Consider the following 20,816-nt stretch of genomic DNA (forward strand, 5'->3'; position numbering starts at 1 on the left):
AACACAAGCAGGGGGAGTGGGAGAGGGAGAAGCAGGCTTCCCACTGAGCAGGGAGCCTGATGCAGGGCTAGATCCCAGGACCCTGGGACCATGACCTGAGCTAAAGACAGACGCTTAACAACTGAGCTCCCCAGGTGCCCTGGGATCATGATTTTATATGCATCTATATATGTATGCTTTTGTACATAAGTATGTGTATAGATATTTGTGTCTAATATCTGTATAAAGTATACATATTAGGTCTACAGTGGTGAGGTAGGGAGGAGGAATGTTTAGTTGCAGTCTCCCCAAGAAACACCATAATGGGGAGGCAAGATGAATAAAAAAAACTTTTTTTTTTTTTTACGGTATATGTGTTTTCCTTTGTAAACTAGATGCCAACTTTTTATAAATCAACTAATGATTGAGAAAATTCATTTAAGAAACCCTATTCATAAATCCATTTTTAAAAAATTTTTTATTGTTATGTTAATCACCATACATTACATCATTTGTTTTTGATGTAGTGTTCCATGATTCAATTGTTTCTGTATAACACCCAGTGCTCCATGCAGAACATGCCCTCTTTAATACCCATCACCAGGCTAACCCATCCTCCCACTCCCCTCCCCTCTAGAACCCTCAGTTCATAAATCCATTTTTAAGCAAAACTTCTTTAGAAACTCCTTTCTGGGGTGCCTGACTGGCTCAGTTGGTGGAACATGCTACACTGGATCTCAGGGTTGTGAGTTCGAGCCCCACGTTGGGTGTAGAGATTACTTAAAAATAAAATCTTAAAAAAAAAAAAAAAAAAAGACTATTGAGAACTGTAGTTTTTTTTTTTTTGAGATTGTAGTTAAAGGTTCTTGTTCTCTTTCTGGCAGTGTTTCCTAAGAGAAATGCTAGTTTTCTAGGGGAGAAATGTTATGCATGTGAGTCTTAGTTCAAATTCAAAGTGATGGTTCAAGTGAAAGAGACATAACCTTTGTTTTAATACACACGTATATCAAGGCAGTTACTGCAGAGGTTAGATTTGTTCTTTGTGATATTGAATTATTGTTGGGAGAAGTCTTAATAGAAAGAGGAAGTAAATCTTAAGTTTCAATCTAGTATTTTTAGAGTTTATTTTTAGAAATAGACCGTATGTGTGCTATCTACATAATACAAAATTCCAAAGAAACAGAGCATAAACACTGACAGGTGAGTTGCCTATATACTCTAACCACCCAGTTGCTGTCTTGAAGTCAGTCTTTTTTCTCTACTTGAGATTCAGTGTGACTAGCTTATTTTAAGTTTCCATTAGGGTGAGACCAGGAGAACACTAAGCAGCCCCTATGGGCCCACCTTCGTATGTTTCTGAAATCATAACAACCTGTGAGGATTAGGAGATAAAAGTGGAAAGGTAGAAGAGAAGGAACTTGAAGTTTTAGAGGAACAGAATTTTGTTATTGGGGATGCATTTTTCTCTAGTTGGCCATTGGCTCAGTAACTGTTTGGCAGTAATCTCTTTTCTCAATGCAGGCTTTTATAAACATAATCCTATAATCTGGTCTCTCTGGATCTTTTAATTAGATTTACTTTTCCCTATTTCCTTTTTTGTTTTAATGTGATAACGAGCGGAAATTGCCTGTTTTGCCACCAGAAGATATACTTCATTAGCCACGTTATACACTTAGTTTAATTTCCAATTGCCTATGATAATGACAGAGGAATTCTAATTGTTCATTCTGTTCAGCATCCTTCTGTTCTCTTTCCTCCACATTGCTTTTTTTTTAATTCCCTCAATTCTGACCTTTTCTTTTTCTACATTTCCTATTAACAGATTTTATATCTAACATGTAATTTTTTTTAACATTAAAATAATTTAACTGGCAGAAAAGGTAAGTTGTGGTAGGACCTTTTATCTTGGACAGCCAGTAACTAAGATTGGGCCTATGTTGGCAGTTATAGTTGAAAACAGGTGTTTGGTCTTCCCATATGACATTTTGATCCTTTATACCATAATCAGATCTATCAGGTGTATAGGATGTGGGGAATCTCTTTTCCCTGCATGTAAAGCACCAGAGATGATGCAGGGGATTAGTATATCACTCTTAATGCCTTTTATTTGTCACTAAATCCCATGCTTGATGATAGCAAACAAAAATGAAGTCAGAAAAGAACTTTATACATGATACCATGTGGTAGGTGGACTAGATAATTCTGATTTTTCTTAATAACAGTAAAATCATATCCTATCTATAATCATACTTAACAAGGGAGCCTTTAATTTTTCATCTTGGAATTTTATGATCACTAAATTATAGTTGAAGATGATTCCATTTTTTTAAGATTTATTTATTTATTTGAGAGAGAGAGCGAGCGTGTGCATGCGAGCAGGGAGAGGGGCAGAGGGAGAGGGAGAGAGAGAATCCCAAGCAGACTCTGCACTGAGCGAGGAGCCTGACTCGGGGCTCAGTCCCACAACCCTGAGATCATGACCTGAGCTGAAACCAGGAGTTGGTCGCTTAACTAACTGAGCCACCCAGGCACCCCGTGACATCATACCTTTTATGTAATAATGAATATTGTTTAATTATTTAATATTTAATATTTAATTGTTTAATAATATTGTTTAATTATTTAATATTGTTTAATTTGATTAAAAAGATCGTATTCTCTAGACATTTATCTTCTGGGATAATCTGCAGACTACTCAGATAAGGTGGCTACTAAAATCAGTAGCTGAATTGTGGCTATTATGTTTCTTCACTTGTTGGCAAAAGGATAATTATGCAACTCTTAGTTTAACTCTCAAGCTTTTAGCAAGACACTTTAGTAAGAACTAAGAAATGAGTGGACGTTTTTGAGAACATTTTAATATGTGTAATTACTGAAGCTGCTATCTCTTATCACATCTCATTGATACTTAGAGAATATTTATATTTAGCCTTACCTTGCTGGTCTTTAGTAATGTCTGGGAGCTTCACTGCAAAATGTGGTTTTCAGGTGCCTGGCTGGCTCAGTCGGTAGAGCATGCGATTTTTTTTTTTTTAAGATTTTATTTATTTATTTGAGAGAGAGAATGAGAGACAGAGAGCACGAGAGGGAAGAGGATCAGAGGGAGAAGCAGACCCTCTGCTGAGCAGGGAGCCCGATGTGGGACTCGATCCCGGGACTCTAGGATCATGACCTGAGCCGAAGGCAGTTGCTTAACCAACTGAGCCACCCAGGTGCCCTAGAGCATGTGATTCTTGATCTTGGGGTTGAGTTCGAGCCCCACATTGGGCATAGAGATTACGTTAAAAAAATGTGGCTTTAAATTCACTTGTATAGGGCCATAGGATAGTTTTCTTTGTACGTGTGTGTTTTATTTTGGGTGTTTTTGCAATTTTTAAATTACTTTAAACGTCATTGACTGTAAATGTATTAGTTACATCAGAAATACTCTATAATTTTCATAAATTTCAAAAATTTCAAAAATTTTACTTTTTTTCTTGTAACTAATGTGGATTCCCAGATCTGTAAGTCAGGATGCAGTTGTACTTTTTTTTCCTTTTCTTTCTTTCTTTTTTTTTTGGAGGGAGTGCACTCGTGTGAGTGGGGGTAGGGGTGGTAGAGGGGGAGAGAGAATCTTAAGCAGGCTCCATGCTTGGTGTGGAGCCCGACATATGGCTTGATCTCACAACCTTGAGATCATGCCCTGAGCTGAAATCAACAATCAGTTGCTTAACTGACTGAGCCACCCAGGCACCCACAAGTGTACTTTCTTATATTCGGTAGCAATTTTTCATATATCATACTGCCTGAAAGATCGTATTTGAGGTCCGTATTTCATTGATTCTGAGATGGCATTGATTATAAGATGCATTATTATTTTCTGTATTACTTGGAAAGAAACGTGCTTCCTATTAAACTGACATACTTTTTTTTTTTAAGATTTATTTGAGAGAGTGCGCATGTGAGTATCTGGCGGGGGAGGGGCAGAGGGAGAGGGAAAGAGAGTCTTAAGCAGACTCCCCGCTGAGTGTGGAGCACCACACGGACTCAATCTCATGACCCTGAGATCACCACCTGAGGCAAAACCAAGAGTCAGATGCTTAACTGACTGAGCCATCCAGGCACCCTCAACTGACATGCCTTTGATTATAAAATGCATCTCAGTTTCAGAGATGTTAATGTGAAAATGCAACTTAGTGCAACTCTTGATGAGTTATGGTAATAGTACCACCTAAAATTGTGCAACTCTTGATGACTTATGGTAATAGTACCACCTAAAATTTGCCTAAAGCTTTATAGAAAGCACTTATACATGTGTCATCTGATTTGATCCTTAAACTAAAACTATTTTATGAGGTGGATTAAATTATTCCCAGTTTTCAGATGAGGAACATCTCCCAGCATGTCATTCAGTAGTGAACTAAGGTTTCAAGCTCACATTTTCTTACTCTGAGACTCATGACATGATTGACAGTATCAGCACCCCCCCCCCCCCATACATACCCATACAGCTCTAAAACTTTCGGTCCTTTGCCAGGCTAATGTACATGTTTAAACTTCATTGATCTTAAAACTGTTCATATGTCTTGATTCTAATGATAGGGTTGAATACTATTAAAAGTATTGTTTTAATGGTAAAGTATGTGTGACTATTTGCTAATAAACGAATTGTTTTAATTCTGGGTTCCTCATCACCAGGAAGCTATATAGGCCATCGTTGGTGGTTTAATACATGTTTTGAAAGCAGTTTATGTTTCTAGCTGACTAGGTAAAATGTTCAGGAATGGTTATGAGTTGAGATCTATGAAGTGATCCAGAGAAGATTAAGTATTTGTTTATAATTGTACTGTTCTTGGTAAATCAAGGTCATGTCTGTTTCTTTCCCAGGTGGTGGCTAATGCTGTAGCAGCATTATCTGAAATCAGTGAATCTCACCCAAACAGCAACCTACTTGATCTGAACCCACAGAACATTAATAAGCTGCTGACAGCCCTGAATGAGTGCACTGAATGGGGCCAGATTTTCATCTTGGACTGCCTGTCTAATTACAACCCTAAAGATGACCGGGAGGCTCAGAGGTCAGTTCCGTTTTCCTGGATAGTATCTGGGAGACTTGTCTGTTTGAATAAGTTCTGTCTGTATTAGAATAAGGGTCTCTTGTGTTGGCAAAGATCAGTGGCTTTTGGGGTAGATACTGCTATCCCTGTGGTATTTTCTCACTGGATTTAGGAACATTTTAGGTGGTGGATTGAACCATGCAAAAATAGCTCTTCCTAAAAGATGTGTATTTTTCATTTCTTGTTTGAATACTACAGTTACCTTCTGCTAAAATCTGCCTCATCGTGGTCCCACATCTCCCATACAGCAATTTCTGGCCATTTGGCACACAAAGGTTTTTTGAGTGTCCCATCGTAGTGACAAACTTTTTATTCTATTAGGTACATAGTAAGTGGCTTGATACTAGTTACTGAGCTGAACTATACCTATAATTCAGTAGTAGAGAAAATGTATTGAAGCCCGCAAAACATATGGTGTCTTTCATTAGATACAGAAATCATGTCAGTCTGAATTTGGAAAAGAGTTTGGAAGGCACACCTGGATTGTTCTGCTCAGCCCTTTACCAAGTTCACTGTTATAAATTGTCTTTGACCTTCACAAATTGACTATTAAATTTCATATGCACCTACACACAGTTTACAGAGTTGGAATTATACCACCAATTTTTATTGCACGTTCTGTATATATAGGCACTGTACTAGGTAAAGTACTTCGGAAGAAATGTTGGCTCTTCGTTAAAGTTGACATATTTTAATTATGGTAGATAAGAACCTTCCTTGCCTGGCTGAAGCTCAAGTTACCATAACGTAAGTTCTCTTCACTTGTCTGGGAAATTGTTCCCTCTGAACCTAACTAAAGCTCACCCTGATCATTTCTTTCCATTATCAAAAGTACAAGTATCTTAAAAAAAAAAGTACAAATATCTTATGGAAAGAACTTTATATAGAATTTTATTTTTTGTTGGCCATTGACATCTCACATTTATTTGTACATTCACTTAACAAATATTTATTGAGTCTATGCTGCATGCCAGGCATTGTTCTAGGCCCTGGGGATATACTGTCGACAGAATCGTAGCCCTGCTTGCTTCTAAAAAATTTTTCATTTTTGGGGCACCTGGGCGGCTCAGTTGTTAAGTGTCTGCTTTCAGCTCAGGTCATGATCCCAGAGTCCTGGGATCGAGCCCCACATCGGGCTCCCTGCTCGGTGGGAAGCCTGCTTCTCCCTCTCCCACTCCCCCTGCTTGTGTTCCTGCTCTTGCTCTGTCAAATAAATAAATAAAATCTTAAAAAAAAAAAAAAATCGTAGCCCTCATGGAACACTTATTCTGAGGGATGGGGCAGAAGTATATATAATACAATATATAATATGTCAGAGGTTGATAAGCCCTAACGGGAAATATAAAATAGGGAGGAGATCTAAAAAATGCTGGACATTTGGGGATGAGGAATTGTATTTTGTAAAAGGGTAGTCAGGGAAGGCCTCACTGAGAAGGTGGCATTTGTATAAAGACCTGAGGGAGGTCAGGGAGTCAGCCAGTTAGATACCAGAGGAAGGGAGAGAAACCCCACTTACTTATCTTGAATCCTTAACTGAATATAAATCACTTAGCCTCTCATGTTGCCCAAGAGCTATCAAAATTAGGTTAATTTCTAAAGAACCCTCAACAGATAATTACTCAAGATTTAGTGAGGCCTTTAAGTGTGGGTAGGCAGGGGCTAGGAGAACGGGGGAAGTGTTTGGGAAAATATTGCAGTCGTGTTCTGTTACTTAAAAAGCCTTTCAGAGATTTCCTTATTATCATGAAGGTAAGGCGTTGTGTTGTTTTCCTGCTCAACTCACCTCCTCCTGCATCTTATGAAACCTTCAGTCACGGTTGATATCTCTCACTATGAAGTAACTCTCAGAACTTAATTTGACATCCTGTAGGTTGAGGAGAAATGGGTTGTGAGGCAAGGAGCCCTTATGTAATATGGGGAGATGGAGAAGACTGTAAAACAGGAGGGTAAATGGTGTGAGCCTCAAGTGTTTGGGGTATTGCCTAGTTTCCTTCCAGTTTGAGCATCCCTTATTTTGGTCTCCTGAAGTCTTCTGATGTCCCTGCTCTGTCTGTAGTTTGCTGGGAATGAAGCTTCTGCAGTGTAGGATCCCAGTTTTGTCTACACATGGAGCTTTGACTTTTCTCACCGATTCTCTAGTTTCTTGATACTTGGGCCATGGGACTCTGACACAGTACGCTATGGGCTGGATTGAGCAAAGAAATTATAATTCAAGATGTTAATTTTCCTTTTCTGCCCTCAGCATCTGTGAGCGTGTGACTCCCCGGCTATCTCATGCCAACTCAGCAGTGGTGCTTTCAGCGGTAAAAGTCCTAATGAAGTTTCTGGAGTTGTTACCCAAGGACTCCGACTACTACAATATGCTGCTGAAGAAGTTGGCCCCTCCACTTGTCACTTTGCTGTCTGGGGAGCCAGAGGTGCAGTACGTCGCCCTGAGGAATATCAATCTAATTGTCCAGAAAAGGTTGGGAAACAATGAATTGGTGATTAAAGTGTTTGTGATTTTGAATTAAGCTTAATAATACCGATTTTACAGAGGCCAGTATCAAGTTCTTTTTAATATATGGAAATGAAAATGTTGTATGGCAGAGCAGCCTGCCCAGGATCAGGAGGCTAACTGTTGCTTTTGGAGTGTTCCTGTGGTAAACATTTGGTGTTGCTCTACAGTTTAGTTTGTTTTCTGATGAGCCTCCTAATAGTGTACTAGCTAGTGCCTGGTTCATACGGTTTAGGCCATAGTTTAGAGCCAGATTGTTGTTCTTCCAGCAGTTCTTAGCAATATGTACTCTAGCCCTTAAAAATTGTCTGCCAAAGAGAAACTGTTTAGAGGGGTATAAAGGAAGTTTGTGAGGTTTGGCAGATGGGGTGAAGTGGCTGGAGCACAGATTAGATATTCATACAGACTTAGAAGGATATATCAGTTTATGTCTTGCCTTCCTTATCATGTGTTTCTGTGTACCACAGGCCTGAAATCTTGAAGCAGGAAATCAAAGTCTTCTTTGTGAAGTACAATGATCCCATCTATGTCAAACTAGAGAAACTGGACATCATGATTCGTTTAGCATCCCAAGCTAACATTGCTCAGGTCAGACTTAAAGCAGATTCAAGTTTATAAATCACTTAGATCTTAAGGTCTGGCCTTCAGAAGCAGCTAGGCCGTGAAATTGCTGTTTGAGACTCCTTACTGATTATTCACTTCCTGGATTTTTAACAGGTTCTGGCGGAATTAAAGGAATATGCCACAGAGGTGGATGTTGACTTTGTTCGCAAGGCTGTGCGGGCCATCGGACGGTGTGCCATCAAAGTGGAGGCAAGTGTCTGGTAGCTGTGATCGCATTACGGGATTTAGAGTGTTCTTTTCACTCCTTTTTTTAAAGTATGTTTTTTAAACTTATTAAAATAATAAAGCACATAGTTAAAACTCCTAGAGGGAATAATTTTTAAGTCCTTCTAGTTTCAGCTACTTTGCTGCTTCCATATTTCTAAATAATATGGTATTTATTGATTTACCAATTATAGATATTATCTATTAACTTTGTGCTGTGAGTTAAGTAACAGTTCATGTACCCCACCATTCCTACTTGAACCCTCCTATTCTCCAATAGTTGTATCATGAGGTTTTTTCCTTCCTATATAGATTATCTTTGTAACTTGAGATAATATGCCTTCATTTATTGTTCTGTCAACTAAAGGCTTGCAAAATTCCCTATTATGACCAAATATGTAGAGCCAGTATAATACAAATGATTATATTTTCTTTCTTACAGAGTCTTTTTTTCCTGGAGTTTCTATAATGGCCTTTGTTTTTTTCTTGCATTGTGTGTCTTCATGGCATCCCTTTCTTCCAGCTTTTCAAGCATAGTATCGAACCTGTATCCTGGACCCTTCTGTCTTCCGGTCCTCTGTCCTCTCACTTGCTCCAATCTGGCTTATTGCTTGTTTGGCCTCTGCATAGCCATCATTCCATGGGGCCTCTCTTCATAACTCTTTCTTGTTATTGGTACTTCTCTCACGGCATTCATTTTTGTGTGATTGCAATAGCTTCTTGAGTCTCTGGGGATATGAATTACAGTGTTTTGTGTCTGCGGTTTAAATTATCTGGAGTATCGAATGGTGACCATTGCATGTCTGTATATAATTTTTTCATTGAGGCACATAGCACACATATAATAAATTGCAACCCATTTATATTTAAGAATGAGATAACAGAAAAGTCAATCAGGACTTCTGTGAGCATAGGCCGGGCTGCTGACTAACAGGTTTCTGCTTTAGGGCAGGGAGTTGATCTTTACTTCAGTGTCCTCTGAAAGAGCCTCTCTGTGATCTTCGAGGGCAGACTGATTTTTAGCTTGGTTGCAGCCTTCCAGTAGGTGTTATGGGCTACAATTTGCATTGCCCTACTTCATCAGTCTCTGGTCCTCCACTTGTTCATCATTCAGAAATGTGTTGGAATTAATGAAGGCCTCTGTTTGCTATGATTTGTGGATTCAGAGCTCCATATATGTTCTTGCTACTTGACTGTATGCAGTTCTGCTTAGAGTCAGAGGGTTGGACCATATGATTTCTCAAGTATACTAAAATAATTTGTACAGTCTGTCCAGTACTTCTTGGGAACAGAAGGAAACAGATGCTGTGTCAGAGAAGCATCTATGAAAGCCAAGTTCCTAATTGGCCTTCCTTGTTTTTATTTGAGACAGGGCTGCTTCATGTCGTTACCACTGATAAATCATGTAGCAGTCTAGTTGTTGGAGCAAGACTTAGTTAATTCATCCTGGTTTCTACTCCTGGTTCTCATAGCCTAGTTGCTTCAGGTATTTAATACGTTCTGTTGCTCCATTGAGGAATGGGGATGTCTGACTATTGGATCTTGATACATCTTTTTTTATCACCACTCTTCACATTCTTTTTTCTTTTCTTACTCCTTTTCTTACCTATTTACTTAATTTTCAGAGAGATTTTGGTAGCATAAAGAGTAATTTTGTGCTATTCATTGCCAGACTGTCGTTGTCTTATTGACTTCTTTGGCAAAGCTCTAAAGAATAATACAAAATTGTATCATTCCAAAGTTAAAAGAGGTTTTCAATCCCTGGAATTACTAGAAAGCATTCTCCATCTGGATCTCTAGAGGCTGTTAATGCCATGTATTGTGACTAATGGAAAAATAGTCCATAATCTTCTGGAAGGGTTAAACTTCTGATGGCTTTCACTTCTTCCTTTGACTCAGGGTGCCCTGGTGGGAATATGAGAGTATGTGAGGAATGAACTTTGTCTGGAAGTGATTAAGATCAGCCTTCAAGGTTCCTGCCTTCTAGCTCTCTTAGGTTGCCTGTATTTGCTGGAGCGCTTTTCCTAGACCTGTTTCAGTCATGAAGGTTATCAGTTGGAAACAGTTGCCTGACCCAAATACAGTCATTGGGGCAGGAGAGGTGATGATTGCCTGTTTCTAACTAAGCATTTATGGGAAGGGGGATGAACCAGTGAGGGGATTGTAGTAGACTTTCTGGGTAGCCTGTAAACCAAGCTACTGCATTCTTTCACGGCATCTTACCCTTTTTTTTATGTGTAGTTGGTTCCAAAGATATGACAGATGAGAAAAAATGAATTTTAGTTTCATGCTTAGCTGTGAGAGCAGGGCCTGTTGGAAAGTTTAGGTGTCTTTAAGAGTTTGAGTTGTATTTTTATCTGTAAATACAGATGTTTCTATGTTGCTGTAATTATCCTGAGGTGAAAAAAATACATAATTTTGTTCCAGATGGTTAGGTTAAAGATAAAGCAGTAAGCCGCTCAATCAATAAATAGTACTGGAAAGATAATCCTATAGTATTGTTTTTTCAGAAACTTTTGCCTATTTCTTTTTTGTCTGTTTTTTTTTAGTAGCTTTTACTCTCCCTCACCCCCAACTTTATTGAGGTATGATTGACAAAATTGTATATATTTCCAATGTATACCTATTTCTTTAAGGAGGAGATAAACCCCTGGTCCTTCTTAGTCTTCCAGATAAAATCAAATGATTTTATTTCTTTGAGAGAGATTAAGGCAGTAAGTTCTAAACTTCCTAGTCTTCTGCTCTCTGGTGTTCACTATTTCTACTTTCTATAAATCAAGATAAGATACTGATACGTGTCTCATCCCTTTATTTATTTATTTTTATTTTGTTCAGTTAGCCACCATATTCATCCCTTAATTTAAAAACAGAGATTATATTTTTCCTGTTAGGAAAGCCATATGTGTTTACTAAATAAAATTATTAAAAAAAGACAAGTTAAATGAAAATGGAACACTGTTTTCTCCTACCTATTCCACCCTCCCAGAGATGATGTGGTTGTGATTTTCAGTCTTCGTCTATGTAGTCCATCATACACAGGTGTACTTTTTACAAAAATGAGATCATCCTAGAAATGTTATTCTGTAGTCTGCCTTTTTCATTAAATTATACGTGGACATTTTTCCATGTTACTGTTAACATTTGACATAATTTTTAATGGATTATAGACATAATGTTTGATTGCTTCATTATTTAACCTTCCTCTTATTGTAGTACCTTAAAGTTCCTGCTCTTTTTCCAAATAGTGGTATAAAGAGGACTTTGTAGCCAAGTCTTTTTTTTTTTAGCATATAATGTATTATTTGTTTCAGAGGTACGTACAGGTCTGTGATTCATCAGTCTTACACAATTCACAGCGCTCACCATAGCACATATCCTCCCCAATGTCCATCACCCAGCCACCCCATCTCTCCCACCCCCCTCCATTCCAGCAACCCTCAGTTTGTTTCCTGAGACTAAGAGTCTCTTATGGTTTGTGTCCCTCTCTGGTTTCATCTTGTTTCATTTTTTCCTCCCTTCCCCTATGATCCTCTGTCTTATTTCTCAAATTCCACATATCAGTGAGATCATATGATACTTGTCTTTCTCTGATTGACTTATTTCGTGTAGCCACATCTTTGATCTCTAGTGAAGGCAAGCTGTTTTCATTTGTTAGTCCTTTGGAATTGCTTGTTCACGTCCTGTGCACCTTTTCCAATGGGCTTTTCCACATTGGTTTTTTTAAAACAATCCTTTATAATTAAAGATATCAATCCCTCATTTTGTTAGCAGTTATTTTCCCAATTTGTTTTCCTTTCTATTTCATTTACTATCTTGATACACAGAAATTTACATTTCCTTATGTGGTGAGTTGTTTTCTCAGTAGTTGTTTTCTCAGTAGTTGTTTAGTGGCAGAATGTTGTTTTCTCAGTAGTTGTTTAGTGGCACCATAGAAGATTGTGCTTCACCTCAAACTAAAACTCAGTGTTATTGTCTACTTTTATGGTGAAGATTCTGGTTTTTTACACTTAAAGATATTTTTAATAATTAAAACAATTAGAAAGAATTTTGGTGATAAATATGAGGGTGAGATCAAACACCAGAACAAATCATCCTTTCCTCACTGTTAAGAAATTTTGTCTCATACTAAATTTTATAAGTGCGTATGTATTTCTCTGTTTCTGGACTTTTCTGTCTGAACAGTGATTGGATGTTTAGTTTACTCTTGCCCCTCTGCCATACTGCTGTAATAATGGTGGGCTTTCTTTTTCGTTAATCAAAAAGCAATATGGTTGAGATGACAATTTGCTTGAAAATTACTGTCCCAGACTTAAATGTTTTTCAAATACTGATGCATCATAGGAAATGGCCTTTTTTCTTTATTATAATAGTGATAGGAAGGGCTCACTAAATGTGAGCTTTATATCAAGCCTTGTGTTAATCACTGTATCTGTATTATTTCATTTATGATAATTTACATCTTAAAGCAGCCTTATCCTATATACTGTATAATTTATCACAACTTAAGTTTTATCAATTATTTTTCTGTTGCAGTAACTGCACAGGAATTACTAGCTAAAAATGAATAAAATAGAATCCAAAACTGGAAAAAATACATAAAAGATGGCAGAGTCATTTCATGGAGCAATAGGGTCATCAGATGAATAACCTCAAGATGCAATTTTGTTTTCATTAAATTGCTTGGAGTGGTTTAACTTAGTACCTTTAAAAGATTTTATTATCGTAGTTTTCAGGCATATACTAAAGTTGATAATGAGCTCTCATTACACATCATCCGTTTTGAATAAATAACATATTACTGCTTTTATCTTCTCCCTCCCCTTCAGGGAGTGGAGTGCTAATTGAATTTTAACGCGGATCCCAGATAGGCTTTTACTAGAGTAGTCCAGTGTGTGTATCTAATAGAGAAGGTCCCTAAAAAAATATATTGTCACAATACCATTACTGTACCCAACAACTAGCAATAATTCTTAATCTCATTGAAGATCTAGCCCATATTCAGTTTTCCCTAATTGTGTCAGTGTCTTTTTATAGTTGGCTTGTTCAAATAAAAATCTAAAGAAGATCCACATGTTGCATTTGGTTAATGTCTCTTAAGTCTTTACTTACTTACTTTTGGTGCCATTTATTAAAGGTCATTAGGCTTGTATAATTTCCCAGAGTCTGGATTTGGCTGGTTGTATTTTATTTTATTTTATTTTTTATTTTTATTTATTTGAGAGAGAGAGTGAGAGAGAGAGAGCACAAGAAGGGGGGAGGGTCAGAGGGAGAAGCAGACTCCCCGCTGAGCAGGGAGCCCGATGCGGGACTCGATACCTGTACTCCGGGATCATGACCTGAGCCAAAGGCAGTTGCTTAACCAACTGAGCCACCCAGGCGCCCTGGCTGGTTGTATTTTAGTGATACTGTTTTTCTCATTCTGCCATCCCCTGTAGATAATTAAATTTAGAGATTTGGTAATGTTCACGTTCAGTGTTAGGCAAAAGTACCTCTTTGGCAATGCTGTGTACTTTCTATCGCATCTGTTCAGGAGGTAGGTAATGGAGTGACCCATCATAGTACATTGTGATATATGATAAATCAGTCCTTGATTTTTAGGATCTCTTGTCTGAAACCCTTCTCCTTTTAAAAAACTATGACTTATAGTTGCAGTATATTAGTTTTATCACTTATATTCTCCCATAGTCCCTTCATTAATAAAAGATTAATAGATTAAATCTTATAGATGAACTGTAGGCTGGGGAAAATTGCAATTTAAGGCCATAGACTTTCAGTTATATAGTTCAGAAGATGGCAAATTTTCCTTAGAGTTTTTTGAGTCACAGATAACTTTGAAAACACAATGAAAGCTATGGACCCTCTGCCTGGAAAACATACTTGTATGCATATATGCAATTTGGCAATTTCATTTCAAGAGGTTCAAAGATGCCTTCTTCTGTCTCCACTTACCCATGAACTCCAGAAAAAGACCTACCTTGGCTTATTCTTTCTTTCTTCTTTCCTCCTACCTTGACTCATTCTTTCTTCTTATTTCTGTTCTCTATGGCTATCCAAGATGATTATTTTTGTTTGAATCAACTTACCTGTCAATATATTTTGCAATGAATAAAATTTGGGGTATATCTGGAACTTCTGTGTATCTCCATCAAATAGCCTAGCGTCTAGTGTAGCTTGGTCAAATTAAGTGCCTGATCTTTTAGTCTAGTCTAGTTGGTGCACCTGTATGTTTCAAAGTTATCTTTATATTGAGGTTGCGTTATTGGAGAGATCATCTGACTTGTCATTTATTATGTTCTTCTTTGTAGCAATCTGCTGAGCGCTGTGTAAGCACATTGCTTGATCTCATCCAGACCAAAGTAAATTATGTGGTCCAAGAGGCAATTGTCGTCATCAGGGACATCTTTCGCAAATACCCCAACAAGTATGTCCAAATACTTCTACCTTCTTCCTCAAAACATTTAGGAAATGTTTAAGTAAGGCACTTTGAAATTGGCTAGGTAAGAATTATACTTTGTAATATAACTAGTCGTAATAGGAAACTTTGTTAAAAATCCTGTTAAAATAGGATACTTTATTATGAAAAATAATTTTTTAAAAACATAAAAGTATGTTTTAAATGTTAAAAAAATATATAAGGTGGTTAGCACAGGGATCAAAACCTGATTTTTCATCCTGCTTTATTACTTTGAGAGGATTTGAAGCTGAATGACAGTCAACTGTCATATACTGAAGTTGACCAGATTCTTTGTCGGTGACGTTACTATTACATAGAAAGCCCACATATTACAGATTGTCCAGGCGTATTTCAGTTTATGCCTGTTAGCAGGCATAATTAATATTTGTGCTGCTTTTCACTCTCAGAAATAAATGTTTCAGTTTGAATGGTAAATTAATAGCCACATGATTGCAAAAGCCAGGAAGGTGACAGTTACACTGTTTACTTTGCATGTTACCTACTACTTTGTAGAAAATTATAGAACATGTGACGAATTATCAGTCTCTGTCCTTTTCTGCAGTATTATAGCTATTCCCATAAAAGTATGCAAAATCTACAGTTTCACTCCACAGATTTTTCACATTGAGCCCTCTTATTTATGAAGCAAAAATACTTCATTAGGTTTGATTTTGAAGGCAAGTGATTAAAGGATCTGAAAGGGTGAAATAAGAGCAGGTCTTGTAAGCATCCTAAATCTCATTTTGCTTATAATCATAGAGATGTGTTGTGCTGAAGATTCTGATTAGTCTTTAAAGATAGTATTAAATGAAGCAACTTGGAATAAGTTAGCTTAGTGGTGGACTCAGAATTAGAAGAAATACCGTATTTAGCAAGGTAGTGGTTTATTAAGCATTATGTATATATTTTTTAAATTTTATAAGTGGTATTTTTGGGAAAAGGACCACTCTCCCAGAAAAGAGGAGAGTTGGGTTTCTAAGTTTAGAAAGACTGAGGGTGGAGATGTATATTTCATTGTGATTAGCAGAGAAATGTGCCCATTTCTGGTTTCTATTAATAAGGGGTTATGACAGTTTAATTATAAGAAAGTGCTATCAAGAACCTGGTTTAATCAGTGGAAGTAGGGCAAACAATTAAATGTACTATTCAGTTGTCTACATCTAATTTATTACACATTGTCATTTTTTTTAAAAGATTGATTTATTTATTTTTGAGAGAGCTAGCAAGCAAGGAGGGAGGGCAAAGGGAGAAAAAACTTAAACAGACTCTGCTGAGCACGGAGCCTGATATGGGGTTCGATCCCATGACCCCAAGATCATGACCTGAGCTGAAACCAGGAGTTGGACATTCAACCAACCATGCCACCCAGGCATCCCCACATTGTCATTTTTATATTTAAAACTATGTTAGCCAAGGAGATGGATTCAACATGGTAAAAATGAGAGCACTATAGGCCTGTACAAATGAAAATAAATAATTGAATTATTTGTTTCTTTGGAGAAACAAATCATTAGTGTGGATGCCTTGGGAGGAAAGACATAAAGATCTCCAGAAAAAGCAGAATTAGTGGATTAGTGGACAAAATTACTGTTTCTAGTCTGGATGCTGTTGTCTAACTCCATTTTCCTAGAAGTAAAGTGGAATTTTTGTTCCTCTACCATGAAGGCAAAATGGAATAATACATAGGAAAATTCTCTGATCTAGTTATAGAAAAGATTGTTAGAAATTATAAGTTAGTGGTATTATCTTATACCGCAGGTTAATTTTTCCTTGTGAAAAGAATATCTGATGAGTTTTTTATAACAGTTTATGGTCCAGTTATGAAAACATAATTGAAGGGAAATTTAAGACATAATCTTCTGGCTTAAAACTTCTGCATTCTCTTGACCAAAAGCCTTTATAGTTTGGTGGTTCGGTTTAGGGTACCTTGGTGGTGGTTTTGTTTTTAGCCTTCATTGTTAAATACAGTTCTCATTTGTGCCCAATGTAACCATAGTCCATTTTGTTAAATCAGGTATGAAAGTATCATTGCCACTCTGTGTGAGAACTTAGACTCACTGGATGAACCAGACGCTCGAGCAGCTATGATTTGGATTGTGGGAGAATATGCTGAGAGAATTGACAATGCAGATGAGTTACTAGAGAGCTTCCTGGAGGGTTTTCATGATGAAAGCACCCAGGTAAGTTCTCATCTGTGTCCTGTGTCTGATCTTTTGGGGAAGATATCAGGGAAAGTAAAGGTTATGCACTTTCATGTGTGTGTGTGTGTGTGAGAGAGAGAGAGAGAGAGAGAGAGAATTTATATATAAATTCATCTTTTCATTTGTGCCGATTTCTGGTGGGACAAATCTGCCTTAGACCAGTGATTCTCAGACTTTAATGAACCTAGAGAGTTTGTTAAAGCACAGGTTGCTGGGCCGCATCCTTAGTATTTCTGACTTGTTGGGTCTGAGATGGGCTTAAACATTTTCATTTCTTACCAGGTTCAGGATGCTGCTGCTGGTAGTGGTCCAGAACCACACTTTAAAGTTACCACTTCTTCATTTTCTCTCACCAGAAGATGACCTATTCCTATTCCTTATGGTTGTGGCTCATTACAGCAGGGTTTCTCACCTGGGGCTGGGGTGAGGTCTGGCATGTGCAGTTTGGAAAGATTCTCTGTGGGTGGTTAGACTTCCTCCCATCTTCTGCCTCTCCTCTACCAAAATGGAGAGACCTGACCTCGGAGCCACGGGCCCAGAGAAGCAGATAAATTATAAAACTCCTTTCCCCTGGCATTTGCACTCACTGCACATTGAAAGTCATGTATGTAATTCGGCCATAGTAATTTTAATGGGCCTTTACAAGGAACACATACAAGCCTGTAGCCCACTTTTAATTAGCTGTGATCAGTGCGATTTTACTATTTTTTGGCTCTTGCCCTAGTATGACAGATAATTTCCTAATTCTCCCTAAGTTGTATCTTTTGGCAGAAGTAAATAATAAGGGATTTAATAAATAAGCAATTTTTGATGCCAAAAATGCAATTTGGGGATAAGAGGCTATTAAGTTCTTGATGAATACCTTTGACCTGCTATTTTTGATAATGGCTGAGTTTTAGCCTTTGTCTCTTAATCAGAATCAGAAAGCCCCCATAGTAATTCATGGATGGGTAAGCACTACTTTGGAAATGATGGTAGGGAATTATGTAAATGCCTTTCACTTTATCTGTTAAATTATGTCATGCCCTTAGGTGCAACTCACTCTGCTTACTGCCATCGTGAAGCTGTTTCTTAAGAAACCATCAGAAACACAGGAGCTGGTACAGCAAGTCTTGAGTTTGGCAACACAGGTATGAAATCTAGAAAAAGTGTGGGTTTGATTTGTCTGGTTTTATATTTAGGAAATCAGGAAACTCTAAGATGATTTATTTGGAGACGTTTTAATTGGAAAGGGTGCAGTCTTTAGATCCTGTTAAAATATATAAACAGTGTCTACTTATACCACTGAATTATAGCTGGTTCTGTGGCTTTTAAGTGAATTGACTGACTCCAGTTTTTATGATAGTTCATGAAAATTGAACTTAAGATTTTTTTTACTGTCAATGAAGGACCTACTATGTGAAAACGACATTGAGTCTCATAATACTGGGTGACTCACTTGAATCTCACTCCTTTTGGGGGACTTAATTTTAGCTTCAAATGAAAGTACAATGTAATGCTGGTAAATGCCTTCACAAAGGTCTCAGGTATTGTTCTACCTTCTAGAGTTGATTGCCTGTCTCTTTAAATAATTTTAAAGTGCTTATGCTGCCTCCTTAATTATTGGATATTTTTGGTCCTCCCTCGGATGAGTTCTGATTTCAGGAATGTGGCAGCCGGCCATAGAGATCGGGTCACCATTTTAGATTCACAGAGATCAAAATAATTATTTTATCTAGTGTAACTATAAGAGTAATCATCAATTCATCATAATTTAGTTATGTTCTTAATTGAATTTACGAACAGGCTAGCTGTAGCAGGCTGTCGGAAGTTCAGGTGTGTGTCTACATAGGAATCTGAGTCAGATATTCAGTTTACCATTTTTCTTACTCATCTCTTTATAGTGGTATTTTATCAAAATTTAAAATCCTTTCACAGCACTTTGCCTAGTTCTAACCTGTCATCTTTCCTATTACTAATTTTACATCTTTTAAAATTTATTTGTAAGAGTTCTTTGAAGTGTTTTTTTTTAAACTTCCCTTTTAAACATCTTCCTTTGCCTAAAGCAAAGCAGTTTCTATAACCATCAAGGCAGTGGATATTTAATATTACCTTGTTGAAGTGAGCATTCTAGACTTCCTAGTCTAAACCCTTGATCACTCGTTTGGATCTGTGTAAAGATGGATTTAAAACAAATTTCTGAAGAGAATCTGGGCCTTCTCTCTCTGCTCATCTCTAGATAGGGATAATCTTATAATCAAGCAAGTGTCCTTGGTAGGTTCCTCTTGTATTCACAAGTTCTCAACCTTATCTCCATCTCCTGTGTAAGGCTTATGGGTCTGTATTTAAAAGGCATCATAAGAGAGCTGTATTTTTGATTCTTGTCAGAGTTCAAACTCAATCTTATCATCTAGTATTTATCAAAACTTGCCTGAGATAAAGTGTTTAGGGAGGATTGCTTAAAGGATACAAGGACTCTCTATTCTTACAAATAGTTGAAATTCACCACTGAATCAAGCCAGATTATTAGAGGGCTGGCTATCTAGACTGAATTATACCTGACCCCTAATAGAATTTCATTTACTAAATTATATGGATACCATCATCTTGTAGTAAGGGTTGTCATGAGAAACTGTCCTCTTTGGATCTGTTGTCAAAGTTATTTGTTACTCCATTTAAATGTTGTTTTTCTTTATGAGGTCCCATCAAACAAATTCCTAACCAGTTTTAGATTCTCCTAAGCATTGGTATGTAGTTAACTGCCCATCTGAATGGCTTACCTGACTAGATTTCTTGTTCATGTCGGAAACCTTAGAATCAAATTTAAGGATCTTCTGTAGAAAATGTGTAGGTCATTGTGGGATGGATTTTTCTGTTTTTAGTTTGATTTAGGCTCTCTAGCCTTGGATGCATTTTTGTAAGCTTTGCTAAGTCCTTTTCTAGGACAGGGCAGGGTATAAGTAAACCATCAGATATTCCTGATTCTAGACTTTTTGTACAAGGACTAGTATAGAATCTTTATAATTTTTTTTTTTTTAAGATTTTATTTATTTGTGAGAGAGAGAATGAGAGACAGAGAGCATGAGAGGGAGGAGGGTCAGAGGGAGAAGCAGACTCCCTGCTGAGCAGGGAGCCCGATGTGGGACTTGATCCTGGGACTCCAGGATCATGACCTGAGCCGAAGGCAGTAACCTAACCAACTGAGCCACCCAGGTGCCCTAGAATCTTTAATAATAACCATTTGTATTGTGCTTATTATGTACCAGGCATTCTAGTAAGCACTTTACATATTAACTTAATCTCAATAAGGGTTGCTAGTGTTGTACTGTTCCTATTTTTTTATTTTTATTTTTATTATTTTTTTTTATTCTTATGTTAATCCCCATACATTACATCATTAGTTCTAGATGAAGTGTTCCATGATCCATTGTTTGTGCATAACACCCAGTGTTCCATGCAGAATGTGCCCTCCTCAATACCCACCACCAGGCTAACCCATCCTCCCACCCCCCTCCCCTCTAGAACCCTCAGTTTGTTTTTCAGAGTCCATCGTCTCTCATGGTTCGTCCACCCCTCCGATTTCCCCCGCTTCATTCTTCCCCTCCCGCTACCTTCTTCTTCTTCTTTTTTTCTTAACATATATTGCATTATTTGTTTCAGAGGTACAGATCTGAGATTCAACAGTCTTGCACAATTCACAGCGCTTACCAGAGCACATACCCTCCCCAGTGTCTATCACCCAGTCACCCCATCCCTCCCACCCCACCCCCCACTCCAACAAC

The 20,816-nt window shown here is 37.6% G+C and overlaps 1 protein-coding gene across 3 annotated transcripts in view; it reads left to right on the plus strand.

The window, feature by feature from the left end:
- The window catches only part of AP2B1 (adaptor related protein complex 2 subunit beta 1), a 127,685-nt gene that overhangs the window by 34,449 nt on the left and 72,420 nt on the right, over positions 1–20,816 (plus strand). For all 3 annotated transcript variants that reach the window (XM_035026589.1, XM_035026591.1, XM_035026590.1), the window contains exons 6-12: positions 4,846–5,036; positions 7,318–7,539; positions 8,040–8,160; positions 8,290–8,385; positions 14,706–14,821; positions 16,869–17,034; positions 18,087–18,185. In XM_035026589.1, coding sequence (XP_034882480.1) covers positions 4,846–5,036; positions 7,318–7,539; positions 8,040–8,160; positions 8,290–8,385; positions 14,706–14,821; positions 16,869–17,034; positions 18,087–18,185 — 1,011 coding nt within the window. The remainder of the gene's footprint in view (positions 1–4,845; positions 5,037–7,317; positions 7,540–8,039; positions 8,161–8,289; positions 8,386–14,705; positions 14,822–16,868; positions 17,035–18,086; positions 18,186–20,816) is intronic.

The sequence above is a fragment of the Mirounga leonina genome, unplaced genomic scaffold (assembly GCF_011800145.1).
Source record: "Mirounga leonina isolate KUSES-001 unplaced genomic scaffold, KU_Mleo_1.0 Mir_200, whole genome shotgun sequence".
NCBI classification, from domain to species: domain Eukaryota; kingdom Metazoa; phylum Chordata; class Mammalia; order Carnivora; family Phocidae; genus Mirounga; species Mirounga leonina.